This window comes from Oncorhynchus tshawytscha, linkage group LG18 (assembly GCF_018296145.1).
Source record: "Oncorhynchus tshawytscha isolate Ot180627B linkage group LG18, Otsh_v2.0, whole genome shotgun sequence".
Taxonomy (NCBI): Eukaryota; Metazoa; Chordata; class Actinopteri; order Salmoniformes; family Salmonidae; genus Oncorhynchus; species Oncorhynchus tshawytscha.
The window spans coordinates 23,553,066-23,572,607 of NC_056446.1; the positions used below are offsets into that span (position 1 = coordinate 23,553,066).

The window sequence follows — 19,542 nt, forward strand, 5'->3', positions numbered from 1 at the left end:
TTAGCCTTTTTGATCCTAATGAATAAGATTATATGAACAGGGGCAGTTCAACTCTGAGACACTATGAATACAGGCCCTGATGTGCCATATTGGTGTGTACTGCTGTAGATGATGTGTAACCGGCAGTGTTAATTGTGTGAGAAGTGAAGGTAGAGGATGACAAACCTGTCCTATACTTTATCCCCAAAATGAGAGGGCACTAACCTCGACCTTGGGATTCCATAACACTTTGTAAGATGATTTCTCTCCCTCTCTAGACTCTGTCCAATGCATGTGACTGAACAGAGATAAGTACACTATATACACAAGAGTGAGTGGATTTGGCTATTTCAGCCACACCCATGGCTGACAGGTGTACAAAATTGAGCACACAGCCATGCAATCTCCATAGACAAACTTTGGCAGTAGAATGGCCTTACTGAAGAGCTGTGACTTTCAACGTGGCACTTTCATTGGTTGCAACACACTACCGAGTTCCAAACTGCCTCTGGAAGCAGCGTCAAGAACTGTTCATCGGGAGCTTCATGAAGTGGGTTTCAATGGCTGAGGAGCCGAACACAAACCTAAGATCACCATGCGCAATTCCAAGCTTTGGCTGGAGTGATGTAAAGCTTGCCACCATTGGACTCTGGAGCAGTGGAAACGTGATCTCTGGAGTGATGAATTCACCATTTTCCAGTTCGACGGACAAATCTGGATTTGGCAGATTCCAGGAGAACACTACATGCCCCAATGCATAGTGCCAACTGTAAAGTTTGGTGGAGGAGGAATAATGGTCTGGGGCTGTTTTCATGGTTAAGGCCCCTTTGTTCCAGTAAAAGGACATTTTAACACTATAGCATACAATGACATTCTAGACGATTCTGTGCTTCCAACTTTGTGGTAAGTTTGGGGAAGGCCCTTTCCTGTTTCAGCATGATAATGCCTCCATGTACAAAATGAGGTCCATACAGAAATAGATTGTCGAGATCAGTGTGAACTTGAATGGCCTGCACAGAGCCCTGACCTCAACCCTATCAAAAACCTTTGGGATGAATTGGAATGCAAGCCAGACCGAATCGCCCAACATCAGTGCCCCGACCTCAATAATGCTTTTGTGGCTGAATGGAATCAAGTTCCCGCAGCAATGTTTCAACATCTAGTGGAAAGCCTTACCAGAAGAGTGGAGACTTTTATAGCAGCAAAGGGGGGGGGACCAACTCCATATTAATGCCCATGACTTTGGAATCAAATCAAATGTATTTATATAGCCCTTCGTACATCAGCTGATATCTCAAAGTGCTGTACAGAAACCCAGCCTAAAACCCCAAACAATACAGGTGTAGAACCACGGTGGCTAGGAAAAACTCCCTAGAAAGGCCAAAACCTAGGAAGAAACCTAGAGAGGAACCAGGCTATGTGGGGTGGCCAGTCCTCTTCTGGCTGTGCCGGGTGGAGATTATAACATGGCCAAGATGTTCAAATGTTCATAAATTATGAGCATGGTCAAATAATAATAATCACAGGCAGAACAGTTGAAACTGGAGCAGCAGCACGGCCAGGTGGACTGGGGAGAGCAAGGAGTGATCATGCCAGGTAGTCCTGGTATGGTCCTAGGGCTCAGGTCCTCCTCCGAGAGAGAGAATTAGAGAGAGCATACTTAAATTCACACAGGACACCAGATAGGACAGGAGAAGTACTCCAGATATAACAAACTGACCCCTAGCTCCCCCGACACAAACTACTGCAGCATAAATACTGGAGGCTGAGACAGGATGGGTCAGGAGACATTGTGGCCCCGTCCGATGATACCCCCAGACAGGGCCAAACAGGAAGGATATAACCCCACCTACTTTGCCAAAGCACAGCCCCCACACCACTAGAGGGATATGTTCAACCACCAACTTACCATCCTGAGACAAGGCCGAGTATAGCCCACAAAGATCTCCGACACGGCACAACCCAAGAGGGGCGGCGCCTTGTTCGATGAGCCGATGTCCACATACTTTTGGTCATGTAGTGTATGTCAATTTTCTGACCTGATGCTTTTCTTATTAACCATACATGAGCTGATCTTCACACACACATAGACACACACACGTACCACACAGACACACACACACACACACACACACACACACACACACACACACACACACACGTACACACGTACCACACAGAGATGAGCCAAAACTTGACTGTCGAAGAAAGAAAGAAAATACATCAATTCAACAAGAGAACATTCAGAATCCTTTCAGTGAGAAAATAAGTCCACATCTGGCTAACAGAAACTGTGTGGTTGCTCTCCAGAGAACACATCCTTGGAGAGAATACAGTATTTACACTGGACTGATGGTGAGGGTCTTGGTCCTGGGCCACAGGGTGGCTGTGTTGTTAAAGGACTGTCATTGGATGACCTTCACCATGCCCACAGGAGGAACTTATGATGTCATTGAAAATATGGGGGAGGCTTGAGGAGGATGGGTGATGGTGGGGGAGGATGGGTGATGGTGGGGGAGGAGGGGGAATGTCATTCAAGTGTAAGTCTTTACCGAAGATGTCGAGGTCAAGGCTAATGAGACACCAACCAACCAACTGCTGGCTGTTGCTCTAAGAAGGGCATCTCACACAAGCGCACACACACAATCATGTACGCACACACTTACGTGCATACAGCCAAGACAACAGGCATCAATACCGGGCTCCTCTCCAAAGACATCTCGTCTATCGTAATACAAAATAACTTACTTGGCAATGAACAATAGGCATGTGTGTTCAGCCTCACCCTGCTGACTAGCACTCAGCACCCTGCTACCCTGTTACAGGAGGGGGGTGAAGGGGCCACGACAGGGGAAGGTAGAGAGGGTGAGTGGGCATCAACAGGGATGATAGACGTGAATGGGATTGGACAGGGGGGAGAAAGGGGTGATATGGTTAGGACAAGGGAGAGCGAGGCACTGAGTGGACAAAAGCATGGGAGGAAAGAGGGGGTCAGTGAACTAAGACAGGGGGACGAGAGGTGGAAATTGGGCTGGGAAGTGGGGTATGTTGGTAGACAGGGAAGATGGGGGTGAGTGTGTTTGGCCAGGGTAGGTAAAGGGGGTAGCTAGAATGTGTTGTGGGGAAGAATGTAGTGAGCTTCTAATGACAATTTAGAGTGAACTTTTTTTACACTGGTGGGTGTGAGAGTGGTGGTGACTCTAGCCTGTTTCTGACTGAGCCAGTTAGAGCTAGCTAAGGAACGTAGCCTGCCGTATGGGATGGGTACAGCAGGGATGCCACGTACACAACTTCATGGGGCAAAACACACCCTAATTGGCCCAGGTGATCCTGTCATTAGGCTGTAAGGGCAGTGAAAAACCAGGACAAACCTATGTAAACCCAACATGGGTCAAATAGGCTACATACAGTTTGTCAGATAGTTAAGCTTCTTGATCCACACACACCTGTAAGTAGTACTGATCCTTAAGGATACATTAAGAAATATGTAGGACCTGTCCTTGGTACTAAAATTAAACTGAAACTAAACACGGAACACTCAGTCATAGCGCAGTATCTACCTGTATGTAACTTGGGAGAAGTTGTTTTATTTGATCACATAAATGACAAGTTATCGCAATCAAATTGGACTCACTCAGGATTAACACTATGCATAAACAAACCCAATTTGACAAGACTCAGACTAACCAGTGCAATTTAATCCTATGACAGAGATGGATTATGATTTAAAGCTCTTGAATTTGTCATCACCCCAAAACAAAGAGGTTAAGTCCAGCAGTACATGTACTTATGCACACACACACACACACACACACAATTACAGCCCCCTCAGTATGAATGAGTGCATTCTTTTCCCTCTGACAGTGGAACACACACACACTGTACTTAGAGAAACCCCAGAGAACAGAGGCAATAACAGACCTAGCAGGTGTGGAATGCCAGCTACGACAAAAGCACACATGTACACAGGAACCACGTAGCAACACAAACATCAGATCCTGACAGGCGGAGCTGACATTCTCAGGACCTGTGAGGGGGCCGGCTCTGAGGCCTGGATTTCAGGACCATCGAGGGCTAAACTCTAAATATGTGTGAGTAAATTTGTTGTTACGCATTCTGGTATTGTTGTGCTTGATTGTTTGCAGATGTCTAGGTTCATGTGCATGTATTAGTGAGTACACTTGACTGTGTGCGTGATTGAGTGAGTGTATTCAGCTGTTCTGCATATGTACATTTTTAACCCAGACCAAAAATAGCCATTGTGCTTGCTTTGGAGAGCTCCTGACAGAGCCCTGCGATAACAGGAAGAGGTCTGTGTCCAAACAGCAGATGGAATGTTCTCTCCTCACCTGATGGGTGTGAACAAGACAAAAAAATAAAATAAGACAACAGAACTGTAGAGTAAATAAAATAGTTTATTTTAAAAAGGCACAGTTGTTATATGGTAGAAAACCATGGTTTTCCATAATCCATCTAATTAAACAGCATTAAGTAGAAGTAGAGCGTCAGCTAGTAACCAAACTGTGTAACAGCCACCCTGTGACATTTAGCAGGATGTAGTGGATTAAGAAATGTTAGACGAGGCTAGATAACCACATTTAAAACAACATGAATTTAGTGCATAAATACATGAGCACTTGTACTGCATTACACTAAATAAAAGCATATTAAGCCGCGTTAAGAAAAATGAAAACAATAAAACCAGCACCATGACATGAGATATTATAGTAGTTCATCTCGGTAAACAAATTTAAAAAGTAACTCAATCTTTTCCCTAATTTTTAAGGGGTTACAGTTAACAGAAATACAGCATGGTTAGGCCTTGTTTGGTTTAATATTGTTGATGTGCAAAAGAGTGACCCCAGCCTTTGCAGTGGCGTTGTGGAACCCTGTAGGTAGGAAGTGCCATTAGAAGGGTTAAGCATCTTCCATGGAGGGTGTAGGGCTCTTCCTCCTCGCCATGCTCCCTACAGGGCAGGAGGGTCTTTCACAGAGCCTGAGGAGAGAAAATCAGAACGTTGGAGAAGAGAGTGACTGACTGAGTGCATCTCTAAATCTAGGGCCATAGCCTTGGTGCTGAGTGAATAGGGAATAACACTGAGTGAAAATATCCAGAGGAGTACTGTGTATTGACGCTGAGGCAATATTTAACACACACACACACACACACCGTCTAGACCAAGTGAGCCACTCAGAGGAAGGACAATGAGTGTATGAGTGCTACACATGAATTCTGTTAAATAAACATCAGGTTCCTACCCTGCACGGCACCTTTCTCTACAACAACACATGAATTCAGTTTCATAGACATCATCAGGTTCCTACCCTACATGGTATGTGGCAGATAGACTACATAAGCATTTACAAACTGGTTCACAACTGAATTTCCAGGGAAAATGTAGCAGTGTTGTCTGACGGGATATAACGAGACTGTTGCTTACTGTGGCAGTGCAAACAACACAGATACACAGGCTGATTCATATGTAGCTAAGATAATCATTTCTCCATCTGGCTTACTAGAACTGTAAAGACATTGTTTGCGACAGCCACAGCCCTTAACCTTGGCAACAGCTACACCTCTGAGCCTCTCATTTCAGTAAAAGTGTTTTAGGCACCATTGGGTAAAATCTAAATGCCAACAATAACGTTACTTAAACTCATCAGAATAAGATGAATGGCGTGCTATACAGCAACATCTATATCTGGGACTTGTCCAAAACGTGTGATCGATTTACATGTCAAAAATGAATATGACCAGCATTTTCAGCTACATATAATATGGAAATAAAAACGGGGTCATAATGGTTTGAATGGAATACTATTTTACCTGGGTGATTGTTCTGAAGCATGCTCAGAAGAGCCCAGTGATCTCCTCTGTAACTGGGTCGAGGTCGATGTCATAGAAACAGGGTCGCGTGGGCAGGCCTGGCATAGTACTCATCTGAGGGGGAGAGGGAGGGGGAGAGTGAGGAGAAAGAGCAAGTTAGTCATCTGTGCATTGCATTGAGCAATCACTTGTGAAAGCAGGTACAATTACTTGCTTTCCTTTTGAGTTGATTCAATTTGAATTCAGTTTCCAATTGAGTCTTCGATTCATGAGTTTACATACATTTTATACATTAAATTATTGAAAATAACAGGAAATATTCAAAGGTTTAACAGCGATTTACAAACACTAAAAGGAGTCTATAAGACCGCCCTGAGTAGAGCAGCCTCTGGTTTTTACTGTAGTGTATTCTTCTAGCTCAGAGAGCTGCATTTCTAATAACTTAACCAGCAGTGACGCATGAGAGCCAATAACATTTTAATGTCATTTTGACAGGAGATTAAGAAAAATAACTAAACTAAATTTAAGTTAATGGGAGACTAAGGTCAGATGGGGCGGGGCTCAGTGAGAGAAAAAAGGAGTTGATTGGACAACGACCATAGCCAACAGGGACAGCCAGCTGACTTGACCAATTCAAGCGACCAAAGCACTATTGATTGGGAGTAGGCTTACAAAATTCTGGGAACATTCAATACATTCCCCAATATTCCCGAAATCCCAGTTGGATGATTCCCGTAATCAGGAGGGAAACAGTAGGAAATCCAGAATCCACCAACCAGGATTTCTGGAAAACCAGGGAATTTATTGAAAGTTTTTGCAACCCTATTTGGGAGTCATGCATGTGTCATTAGAACTCTGTTGAGATGCTATGGATCAGGTCATGTGTGTTGGGATGACAGTTATTGATGAGCAGAATGGAGAGGAAGACAAGGGAGAGGTTGTTGGAAAGGAGGATAAACTAGAATGATTAGTCCAGACTTGGTCTTTACAGTCCAGATGAACCATGTGAACAGCCATTTTCCCGGAATAGAGATGTCTCTTGTAGATTCTCTAACAAATAACAGGACTACTGTTTTACTGTCTGTGATCCACTACAGTCAAAGTACAGATAGTCCTATCTCAGGACGATTTGATTAACCTATTCCAGTAGCTATCGCAGCTTTCTCTTCATAAAAGACTCATACATTCATCTGTAGCGATGGACAAAACTCAGAAAATCTTTAATCTGCAGTTTCACACTGAAGTTACGTGGTGAAACAAACTAGACTTCAACAAATTCACTTAACAGGTCAAGTCAAATTAACAAGAGCCTTAAACGACACTAAATATACAACTTAGCCCCAAATTACATTCCTACGTAACTATTACTGACTATCTAAGTTGGCCCTACAGTTGAGCCTCGAGTTAGGCTAGAACGTGACAACACCGGAAGTATTTTTCATTCAGCCAATCATCTTTCAGCTCCAAGAGCTGACCCCAGTAAGACTAGCTGTCACCATTGGCGTCGGTTAACGAAGACATGGATGCTGATTAAGGCAGCCCTCCACACCTCTCTGATTCAGAGGGGTTGGGTTAAATGCGGAAGACACATTTCAGCTAAATGCATTCAGTTGTACAAATGACTAGGTATCCCCCTTTCCCTAATGAGATCCTAATAAATCCAATCAAGAGGAAAAGTTACAGGCCTATATGGTCATTGGTATTTAGCACACATAGAATTTTAAATAAAACCTCTCCCAGACCAACCATAAAAACTCTAGCTGCTATAAATGACAAGATTGTGTGTTAACTGCATAATGCTTCTGCATATTCATAACACCACAACACAGTTGCTCAATGGTAACTCATGAAGAGTGGGATATAAGGTTTGGAAAATATTTTCTATAATGAAATAACTGATCTGATGTTGAATTACTATAATCCAAACTCATTTAATTCAGTCTGCTGGAGATCAAATCACAATGAAGGTAGGGGCTTCCCTATTACTTCTACACTCCCATCTATGTGACTCAGAGAGTGATTGCCAAATGGGTTGAGGACTGTGGTGTCTTTCCATCATAAGGACTGTGGTGTCTTTCCATCATAAGGACTGTGGTGTCTTTCCAGCGGTCAATGGTTCTGTTCTTTGTCCCGATGTGAGTGTTGAAAGAAAATCACATTTAAATTCCAAGTAAACCAACCAAACTAGACCAGCCTGAAAAATAGAGGAGGGAAAGGTGGGAGATCATGGTCCAGGCACAAAATGGCTACAGTTACAAAGCTGACACAAGGTTTCCACCAAATCTGGTCAAAATCCTCTGGCAGCGAAACACCCTTTCCCTAGGAAACTGTAGAACTGCACTGCAAATAGTTCATTCTAAGCAAGCCTAAATATCTTAAATTGAGTGATAATTCCTAGTTTTTTTCCATACCCCAAAAAAAGGCAGATCATTTTTCCCTTCTTATTTTTAACCTAAAAAAGGCTTAATACAAGTAATTTAATCGTCATAATAAGGTCAATTATCTTGAAAAAATGTCTTGAAATAAGATAAATTACTTGTACAAAGGCTTTTTTAGGTAAAAAATAAGAAAAATATCTGCCAATGACGTTAGATAATTCAGCTTGCTACAAAATATAATTCATTATCAACTGGGTGGTTCAAGCCCTGAATGATGATCGGCTGACAGCCGTGGTATATCAGACCATATTCCAAAAATATATTTTTACTGCTCTAATTACACTGGTAACCAGTTTATAATAGCAAATGAGGCACCTCGGGTGTTTGTGGTATATGGCCAATATACTACGGCTAAGGGCTGTATCCAGGCACTCCACGTTGTGTCCTGCATAAGAATATCCCTTAGCTGTGGTACATTGGCCATATACCACACCCCCTCGTGCCTTTTGCTTAAATAATGCACGGTATAATTCAACGGCAATGAAGTACATTTTTACATGTTCTATATCTGAGCTGCTTTTTAAAGCAAAAGTCGAATTGAAAACATTATTGGCATAGTTGAATTCGATTTTCATAATAGCAAGCTACTGTAGGAGGACTGATGGTTTGGTTAGCTAAGCTAGCAAGTCTGTTTGGTTACCAAGGCAACTATTGTAGCTACCTAGTAAACTTGCTAGCTACTTCAGTGGATGTTGAACACATTTCTGACGTCAAAGGAACACATTTCTTAGCCACAAATATAGCATTGGTATAAGCGGGATAATCAACTCGGGAACTTTATGCGTTTTCTGGAAGATTATGCAACGCCGTGGAAGGTTAATGCCACACCTTCCACATTGTACATTATTTTCCATAGAACACATTGCCCCTTGAATATTCCTTAACATTACAGTATCTAGGTTGTTGTCTACATAGTGGAAGGACACACAATCAGAGACCTACCCTGGGACCCTCAAGGAAAGAGTCCAAATGAGGGTATGACTGGGAGTATGAGACAGGCGAGGAGAAGACAACTAACTGCCCAGTAGAACAGAGCGTTCCTCTCACTAACGGAAGAGAATACACTCCTTCTGCAATAACATGTGCGGCTCCATTCCAAACGTCTTCTCTCTACACTTTTTGACACGGAATTACAGAAACTAAGGGACTGAGCATCTAGTTCAATCAGACCTCAGGTGAGTCATTAGGGCAAACGGGCACTGCAGCAGTTTTGGATTGGAGCAGCTAGTGTCACAGAGGACGAAGAACTTTAAACAGCTCAATTTGACTGGGGGTGGGGCTTAACAGAGAGAAGATTGAGAGCCTAGGAGGATATCCTGAGGTAGAGTAAATTAAAATCAACTGACTGCTTAAATGTTATTCTGGCGTGAGGCAGGGGAATTACGCATAATGAAATCATGGACATGAAGAGGAGGACATGTGAAAAGACAGTCACAAGTCTGCCTATGGTCAATAGGACTTGCTCTGAAAACACCCCGGAAAGAATGATCATCTCTCCAATATGGAGAATGGTTTATTTATCCAAAACAACCAATTTGTTACAATTTTGGACTTGGGAGACACTTGTCCTCTTTTATTTTGCATCTACATGTGTAATGCACCTGTGACTACCACTGTAATTTAGTAGTCCCTAGTGACTACTCGGTATTAAAAACCTCTTAAGGATCCGTAGGATCGGTGTCCCTATACCGGGATGGTTGTTGCTAACATACAATGTCATTCTAGTCACATTAGCGTAAGTAAAGTAACAGCAAACTTTCCAAGACATAGACATGTCTTATATAATTAGAAAGCTTAAATTATTGTTAATCTAACTGCACTCCCCAATTTACTGTAGCTGTTACAGTGAAAAAATACCATGCTATTGTTACAGCAACTGGTTTGATACATTAATCTCTGAAGGTAAATAATGTACTTACATTCAGTAATCTTCCCTTTATTTGTCATCCTGAGGGTCCCAGAGATAAAATGTAGCATAGTTTTGTTTGATAAAATCCATTTTTATATTCAAATGTAGGAACTGGGTTCTACAGTTTGAACCTCTGTTTGTATTATATTTTATCAGATTTAATGTGTTATATCATCCCCAGTTAACAATTGGTTCATTCTTCCCCCCTCCTCTCCCCTGTAACTATTTCCCAGGTTGTTGCTGTAAATGAGAATGTGTTCAGTCAACTTACCTGGTAAAATAAGGGTAAAATAAAAATAAATTCTCCTACATTAATTTCACATTTCCACAAACTTCAAAGTGTTTGCTTTCAAATGGTATCAAGAATATGCATATCCTTGCTTCAGGGACTAAGCTACAGGCAGTTTGATTTGGGAATGTCATTTTAGGAGAAAATTGAAAAGGATCAGATCCTTAATTAACACTTCATAGTAAATAAAAAACGATGATAACACTTAATGTGAACCTGCATCATAGTGGCTACATAACACTGCCATTACAAATGACAGAAGAGGTCATAAACAGTCCTGTCAGCAGAGTTAAAGCAGGACTAAAATAATGAACTGTCAGAGAGGAGGGAAGGTAGAAGAGGTTGATGGAGAAGATATGGTTCAGGTAGTGACAATAGGTGTGCTGTTCTCCTTTGGTCCCATACTCCTGAGGCAGCCGGGGAACTTGTCGGAACACGCAAAACACGGACGCTCTGTGGCTAAAGATGGAATCCTGGCTCTGCCAAGAAATTCCCTCCATTATTCCCAAACAATGCGCCATTGTCTGGGAAAACCCTGGGGCTGACAATGTAGCACTTATTCTATCACTGCGTAACACCCCTCCAATGCACTGGAGAGGAGTTGGGGGCTCTTAACTCGGAATACTACGAAATACCACAAAAACCCACAATTGATTTTACTCTTCCTACCACAGTGACTAATCTTGACGCGGCTTCTCTCTCATCTCTAAATTAACCAAGTCCATGAATCTGGCTGGCCTCAGCCAGTCATATCTACTTTTCCTCGCAGAGACTGGTGATAATTCATCATGGTGGAGACAGTGTCCACCCATAATGGCTAATATGATTTGGAGGTGAAACAAATGGTACTCTGTCTGTCTGTGTGAGTGTGGATCGACATCTGAATGACTCAGAGATGCTTTGTAAACAGATAGGCCAGCGTGTGTTAGGCCCGTCAGTCAGAAGAGCACTAACTTCAAGTGAAGAATGGGAGTCCGCCTGATGAACCAAACTACTCAGTAATCTCCTCCACATTGCCTAACTCTCACACACTCACATTTAAACAAAACAAATATTAAAAAAAATTGTGATTACTGATCAAATTAATTTATAATTAGCAGGTATTTGTTATGTTTTAACAAACCTTTTTTATTTTTGTACTTATGTATTGTATATAGTTATTTTGTGGTGTGGTTTTCATGTCAGCCCTTGAGCTTCCAACCTGCAACACTGTTATTTTGTGGTGTGGTTTTCATGTCAGCCCTTGAGCTTCCAACCTGCAACACTGTTATTTTGTGGTGTGGTTTTCATATCAGCCCTTGAGCTTCCAACCTGCAACACTGTTATTTTGTGGTGTGGTTTTCATGTCAGCCCTTGAGCTTCCAACCTGCAACACTGTTATTTTGTGGTATGGTTTTCATGTCAGCCCTTGAGCTTCCAACCTGCAACACTGTTATTTTGTGGTGTGGTTTTCATATCAGCCCTTGAGCTTCCAACCTGCAACACTGTTATTTTGTGGTGTGGTTTTCATATCAGCCCTTGAGCTTCCAACCTGCAACACTGTTATTTTGTGGTATGGTTTTCATATCAGCCCTTGAGCTTCCAACCTGCAACACTGTTATTTTGTGGTATGGTTTTCATATCAGCCCTTGAGCTTCCAACCTGCAACACTGTTATTTTGTGGTGTGGTTCTCATATCAGCCCTTGAGCTTCCAACCTGCAACACTGTTATTTTGTGGTGTGGTTCTCATATCAGCCCTTGAGCTTCCAACCTGCAACACTGTTATTTTGTTTGAATGAGTTTTTATGTGTATTGTTGTCTATCACTTGTTTTCTTTGGTGCAAATAAATAAAGAGATGAGTGGGGGCAGCTTTGAACTCTGACCTGTGTGAGCTTCCTTAAGTGAGAAGTTCACAGTGGTAAATATGACCCGTCGCACCACATCCTGCTGCAAGTAGGGGTCTCTTTAAGGAGCTAAGGGGCGAATAGCACAACTTAACTGCAACATTTATTTAACTAGGCAAGTTAGTTAAGAACACATTTTATTTACAATGACGGCCTTCACTGGCCAAACCCAGACGACACTGGGCCAATTGCGTGCCGCCCTATGGGACTCCCAATCACGGCTGGGTTGTGGTACAGCCTGGAATCAAACCAGGGTGTCTGTAGTGACGCCTCAAGCACTGAGATGCAGTGCCTTAGACCGCTTCGCCACTCGGGAGACCAAAAAAGTCCATTCTCTCCTATTCTGACCTCAGCCAGGGAAGTGCTACAGGAGTTTTGACAACCCACAGACGCACTGCCTTTCTCATGGGGGGAATTGTAACAAAAAGCTTAAATTATAAGATGTGAGGCTTTAGGCTGGTGTGCATATTAGTTTATGGTGTACTTAACATTTTCAACAGTTTCACATTTGATTGGGACGTCATCGCGAGTGCATTGGGAGTTCACAGACAGAACCTGTAGATTAGAAACCTATATATTTCATGGATTACACTCCTTTGACATCTCTACAATATTGGAATTGTCAGGACTACACAAATCAAAACAGAGCTTGGAATTCCTGGTCAAAAGTTGTGTGTTGCGTATAGCTACTTTCAACTCTCTCTAAATATAACCTCTAGGTGACAGAGGCACAGCTGGACAAGTGAACAGGATCTATAAACTCCAGCTGTTCAGTGCTTGATAAAGAGGAGACCTTCATGTCTTAAAGTAATGATGGACTGTAATTTCTCTTTGCTTATTTGAGCTGTTCTTGCCATATATAACATGGACGTGGTCTTTTACCAAATAGGGCTATCTTCTGTACACCACCCCTACCTTGTCACAACACAACTGATTGGCTCAAAAACATTAAGGAAAGACATTCCACAAATTAACTTTTAAAAAGGCACACCTGTTAATTGAAATGCATTCCAGGTGACTACCCCATGAAGCTGGTTGAGAGAATGCCAAGAGTGTGCAAAGCTGTCATCAAGGCAAAGGGTGGCTACTTTGAAGAATCAAATAGATTTTGATTTGTTTAACACTTTTTTTGCTTATTTCATAGTTTTGATGTCTTCACTATTATTTTACAATGTAGAAAACAGTAACAAATTAAGAAAAACCTTTGAATGAGTAGGTGTGTCCAAACTTTTGACTGGTACTGTATGTATTAAAAGTCCCTGGTTGGACACCTCTGCTCTAATGGGATATGGATTCCACAGAGACCTATTGTTTTCCCTGTGACCCCTCCCTCACATATCTGGGAAATGACATCAGCCCCTTCCTGGTTCCTCACCCAACTAAGGCCTTCACTTGCCCCTCCCCCTCCCCCTCTTTACTCCCGCGGGGCCTTCAGTTGGTCAAATCTCTCCACCTGCGAGAGAGAGCGAGATGACCCTGAGGTCAGGGTGACACAAAACTGACATGACAACCACAACAGTGCTAATTAAACTGTGTGCCATCCCTGCTTCACTGCTTACATTGGGTCTCGTGCTCACAAAGGCAGGTGCAGCGAAAGCAACCCATCTCCCAGACAAAACATTCTCTCAAGTAACTAGCTAATACACAAGCATATTGTACAAACAAACATCAAAAACACTCACGTGTCAGATCAACACTCTGGCACGTGTTAAGAAAACCTACAGGATACACACCCAAATGTATAGATGGCTGCCGTAACGTTCACTTGCCTTACACAGTAGTCTAAAGCTACTTATTGGGATCAAAACACTTCAATGAATTCAGACATCAATTTAATAAAATGAATAAAAGGTCAAGTTCACCAAACTAAAAGACAGTACATTACAGGAACTAATCTGCTAGCCCTTTAGACATGGATCTAATCAGACGCCAGGAGGAGACTATGGGCCAGACGAAAAAGTTCAAGGAGCTGCTAGTAAATTCCGTCCGAGGTCAGGAGTCATAGTTCAAGGGTCGTGATGGCTACACAGGCCCTAGCAGATCAAAGCGGTGGAGGCGGGTGGCTGGATAGACGTCCTACCGACCGGCGGCCGCCCCCTACCCAGCATGCTGGGGAAACAGTGGGGGACCAACTTCCTGTATGACCAACAACTGCCAACATCCAGCCAAGCCCATCATGCCCAACCCAGCACAGGGGTTATCTGTAAGGTCTGGGGTTAAGTCCAGTTCAGAAGAGGAACATCCAAAGGAGAGTAGAGGATAATAGATAGACACACACGGAAGCCCAGTGTGTCTGCGTATGCGATAAGACTTTCAGTGGGCAGCTAAGGAAGTCTAGCAACTTCCTTAATGACAGAGAGTGTTCAGGGTCGAAAGGAATGAGAGCAGAGCTTCGGATGAAAGATTTAACTGACTAATGTATATATATATTTTTCTTTTGACCCCCTTTTCTCCCCAATTTCGTGATATCAAATTGGTAGTTACATCGCTGAAACTCCCGTACAGACTCGGGAGGTGTGAAGGTCGAGAGCCATGCGTCCTCCGAAAAAAAGACCCTGCCAAGTCGTACTGCTTCTCGACACATTGCTTGATTGACACACTGCTCGCTTAACCCGTAAGCCAGCCGCACCAATGTGTCGGAGGAAACACCATACAACTGAAGACCGAAGTCAGTGTGCATGCGGCCGGCCCGCCACAAGGAGTCGCTAGAGCTCGATGGGACAAGGACATCCCGGCCAGCCAAACCCTCCCCTAAATCGGATGACGCTGGGCTAATTGTGCGCTGCCTCATTAGTCTCCCGGTTGCGACACAGCCTGGGATCGAACCCAGGTCTGTAGTGACGCCGCATCGCAGTGCTTTAGACTGCTGCGCCACTCGGGAGGCCCCTAACTGACCAATGTTTGAACTGAGAACTGTACGAGAGGGAATTACATATTTATTTATTTTTAAGCGTATGTTCTTGAATTCCTCAGAGCAGCAATGTAAGAGTAAGTCACACACACACATTGTTAAGAGAAATTCCTGGCATTTCTGGCGCCAGAACTATGGTTAGAGGGACTACACCTCTGGAGGCACAGCTGGGCAGGGTCAAAAACACATAAGGGACACTAAAGAAAACCACACACACACACACACAAAAGAATAGTCACAGACATATTCACTTCATACACACTGCGACTCTCTCCCGTCTCTACCACATGAGACACATTGAGAACCAAAAGTGGGTCACTGAGACCGTGTTCATGTATAAAAATGGCTTAACCTGGCCTTAAATCCCTATGGAGACTAAGTCTCTGTGTTTCCAGAATCCAGACCACTCACCGTTCCCACCAATGGGTAGATGAATCCTGCCCCAATGCTGGCGCGGATGTCTCTGATTGGCAGGGTGAAGCCAGTGGGCGTGCCCTTCTTCTCAGGCATGTGTGACAGGGACAGGTGGGTCTTGGCCATGCAGATTGGAAGCTTCCCGTAACCCTGCGGGCAGGAGCACATGAACATAATTAGACAACAATTCATTCAGTGTGTGTACGTGTGCGTGTTGGTGCATGAGAAAGTGACTATGTAAAAGCTTCAATAGATCATGTGTAGTATGGTATGGTGACCTTACCTGCTGGTTGTAATAGTCTATCTTGGCCTGGGCCTCTGGAGACAGCTCGATGTCATCAGCCCCGTACACCTTCTGGGCTATCATCCTAATCTTCTCCACTATGGGGGTCTGGGAGGACAGAAGACATAGGACAGTATTCAGCCGGGACCTATGGGGAATAGACGTTTAGTCTCAAAAGGAACTAAAACCTTAAGGACTTTGCTCTCACACAGTGTCTACGCATGTGCACAGGTTCGCTTAACACTGTTACAGCGTGGTAGCCAGGGCACCAAACCAGCAGAGAAGAAGTTGAGCCTCACTCTTCAAAGCTCTTAGTTGTTGCAAACACAGGCACACACAACCCTGCATGGTCTCTATAATAGGATCAGTTAAACAAAGTCACATTCCAAACTCACTAACTCAAACCAGCTGATGTTTTTTCCTCCGATTTTGGATGGGCTCCCAAAGACAGGAACTCAAACATGGGACATTGAGGCATGGGGGCGTTTCACGCACGTAGCACAGATACACATACAGTGGGGCAAAAAAGTATTTAGTCAGACACCAATTGTGCAAGTTCTCCCACTTAAAAAGATGAGGCCTGTAATTTTCATCATAGGTACACTTCAACTATGACAGACAAAATGAAGAAAAAAAATCCAGAAAATCACATTGTAGGATTTATAATGAATTTATTTGCAAATTATGGTGGAAAAAAAGTATTTGGTCACCTACAAACAAGCAAGATTTCTGGCTCTCACAGACCTGTAACTACTTCTTTAAGAAGCTCCTCTGTCCTCCACTCGTTACCTGTATTAATGGCACCTGTTTGAACTTGTTATCAGTATAAAAGACACCTGTCCACAACCTCAAACAATCACACTCCAAACTCCACTATGACCAAGACCAAAGAGCTGTCAAAGGACACCAGAAACAAAATTGTAGACCTGTACCAGGCTGGAAAGACTGAATCTGCAATAGGTAATCAGCTTGGTTTGAAGAAATCAACTGTGGGAGCAATTATTAGGAAATGGAAGACATACAAGACCACTGATAATCTCCCTCGATCTGGGGCTCCACGCAAGATCTCACCCCGAGGGGTCAAAATGATCACATGAACAGTGAGCAAAAATCCCAGAACTACACGGGGGGACCTAGTGAATGACCTGCAGAGAGCTGGGACCAAAGTAACCAAAGAAAAGCACATTTTTAGTCCATTAAAATAACATAAAATTGATCAGAAATACAGTGTAGACATTGTTAATGTTGGAAATGCCTATTGTAGCTGGAAACCATTTTTAAATATGGAATATCTACATAGGCCCATTATCAGCAACCATCACTCCTGTGTTCCAATGGTACGTTGTGTTAGCTAATCCAAGTTTATTATTTTAAAAAGGTTAATTCACCTTTTGCAATTATGTTAGCAGAGTTGAAAACTGTTGTTCTGATTAAAGAAGCAATAAAACTGGCCTTTAGACTAGTTGAGTATCTGGAGCATTAGGATTTGTGGGTTCGATTACAGGCTCAAAATGGCTAAAAACAAAGGACTTTCTTCTGAAACTCGTCAGTCTATTCTTGTTGTGAGAAATTAAGGCTATTCCATGCGAGAAATTGCCAAGAAACTGAAGATCTCGTACAGCGCTGTGTACTACTCCCTTCACAGAACAGGGCAAACTGTCTCTAACCAAACTGTCTAACGTGATAAATTCAGAAACAACAAGAGAGTTTGTGGTCAAGTCAAAATGTACCACATGCAATTTAAGGAGGGACAGAAATAGTGCAGTGAAAGATACTCTGTTTTTTATTTTGAAATTAGATTACCTGACTAACAATCAACCCTTGCCCTCCAAAACAGATAAAGACAATTATGTGCCTATCTTCTCTCCACCTCCAGTTAGGTGGAGGAGGAATAATGGTCCAGGGCTGTTCTTCATGGTTCAGAATAGGCCCCTTAGTTCCAGTTAAGGGAAATCTGAGTGCTACAGCCGACAATGAAATTCTAGACGATTCTGTGCTTCCAACTTTGTGGCAAGTTTGGGGAAGGCCCTTTCCTGTTTCAGCATGATAATGCCTCCTTGCACAAATCAAGGTCCATACAGAAATGGTTTGTTGAAATCGATGTGAAAGAACTTGACTGGCCTGCACAGAGCTCTGACCGCAACCCCATCGAACACCTTTGGGAAGAATTGGAATGCAGACTGCAAGCCAGACCTAACCGCCCAACATCAGTGCCCTACCTGGCTAATGCTTTTGTGGCAGAATGGAAGCAAGTCCCAGCAGCAATGTTCCAACATCTAGTGGAAAGTTTCCCCAGAAGGGTGGAGGCTGTTATAGCAACAAAGGGAGGACCAACTCCATATTAATGCCCAAGATTTTGGAATGAGATGTTTGACGAGCAAGTGTCCACATACTTTTGGTCATGCTGTGTACCAAAAAGGGGGGCGTGTTCGACTGTACGCACCACATATCTGAGTGTCAGATCCAACTCTGATCTATATTTGGTTTTAATGCAGACAAGCACTGGATCCAGCTTCACACAGATATGAGCTGGCGAAGGGTAGTCTACCATGATCTTTATGGTGCTTTCAAGACAACTGGGAACTCTGAAAAATAGGTGGTCAAGTTATGACGTCAGTGATCTTTAGATTGGAAAGTCGGAAAGAGGCCAGAGTTCCCGATTTGGAATTCAGAGTTGGATAACAGTTAAACATTTCTTTCAGATTTCCCAGTTGTCTTGAACGCACTGCAGTCGGAAGTCGGAAATTTCCCAGTTGTTTTGAAAGCGGCATTAATGCTCAGAGGGAGAGAGCAGAGTATTCCCTTCGAGTCAGGAACCAAAACTCCTCAGTGACCCGTGAATACGTTGTCCGCAGCATTCGGGCACATGACAGCTTGATCAGCTGTTCGATTTTCCTTACCAGCATGTCAACTGAGCCAGGACCACAGTCCAACGGATTGGGAAGTAAGTCCCAAAGTGCCCTTCCAAGCATTGGAGGTGAGCGGTCATCACTCATGTGGGACACTTACTGATGCTGTTTTCTGTTATTTTCCTGACACAGAAAGTCAACCAAGTCAGTTGTTTTTTTAACCCATTGTGAATGACACAGTTCCGCTCTTAATGAGAAAAATCTTTCCAACACTCCCCCTCGATAACCACCAAGCCTCAGTGTGAAATAGAACATTTTCATGCTCTGATCCCATATCTCCACATAGTTTTGTGAACAGTGGCTGTGGTTTGATGTAGTTATCTGCTGGGGTATATCTCAGTTCTGTGCTCAGCTCTTTTGCCTCCAGTTGCTCTCAGTGTATCATATAAATGTGTCCATATGGCAGAGGGAGACACATTCATAACTAGAGTCCCGCCATAGAGTCCCATCTGGTCAAAAAGCATCTCGACCCTCACAGCTAACAGCCATTTGGAGAGCATAAGCTGGGGAGTTTGAGTCGTTCAGTCAAGAGTTTCTTTCCTCTTGATTGCTAGCAATAGCATAAATTCTTTGTTTAACAGTGTTATCCGACAACGGTATTAATGTGAGTTTCTGTGCCTCGGCCTCCCCACACATTGTTTTCACCATACCAGTTGGGGTCGGTAATATCAAAGTCTCTGCAATAGTGTGTGGTTTCA

The 19,542-nt window shown here is 43.2% G+C and overlaps 1 protein-coding gene across 4 annotated transcripts in view; it reads right to left on the reverse strand.

The window, feature by feature from the left end:
* Positions 1-4,374: 4,374 nt before the first annotated feature.
* mthfd1l (methylenetetrahydrofolate dehydrogenase (NADP+ dependent) 1 like) overlaps positions 4,375-19,542 on the reverse strand; it is a 94,329-nt gene continuing 79,161 nt past the window's right edge. For all 4 annotated transcript variants that reach the window (XM_024378198.2, XM_024378195.2, XM_024378197.1 and 1 more), the window contains 4 exons: positions 15,936-16,043; positions 15,650-15,802; positions 5,807-5,920; positions 4,375-4,975 (listed from right to left, as the gene is read on the reverse strand). In XM_024378198.2, coding sequence (XP_024233966.1) covers positions 5,831-5,920; positions 15,650-15,802; positions 15,936-16,043 — 351 coding nt within the window. In that variant the 3' untranslated portion in view covers positions 4,375-4,975; positions 5,807-5,830. The remainder of the gene's footprint in view (positions 4,976-5,806; positions 5,921-15,649; positions 15,803-15,935; positions 16,044-19,542) is intronic.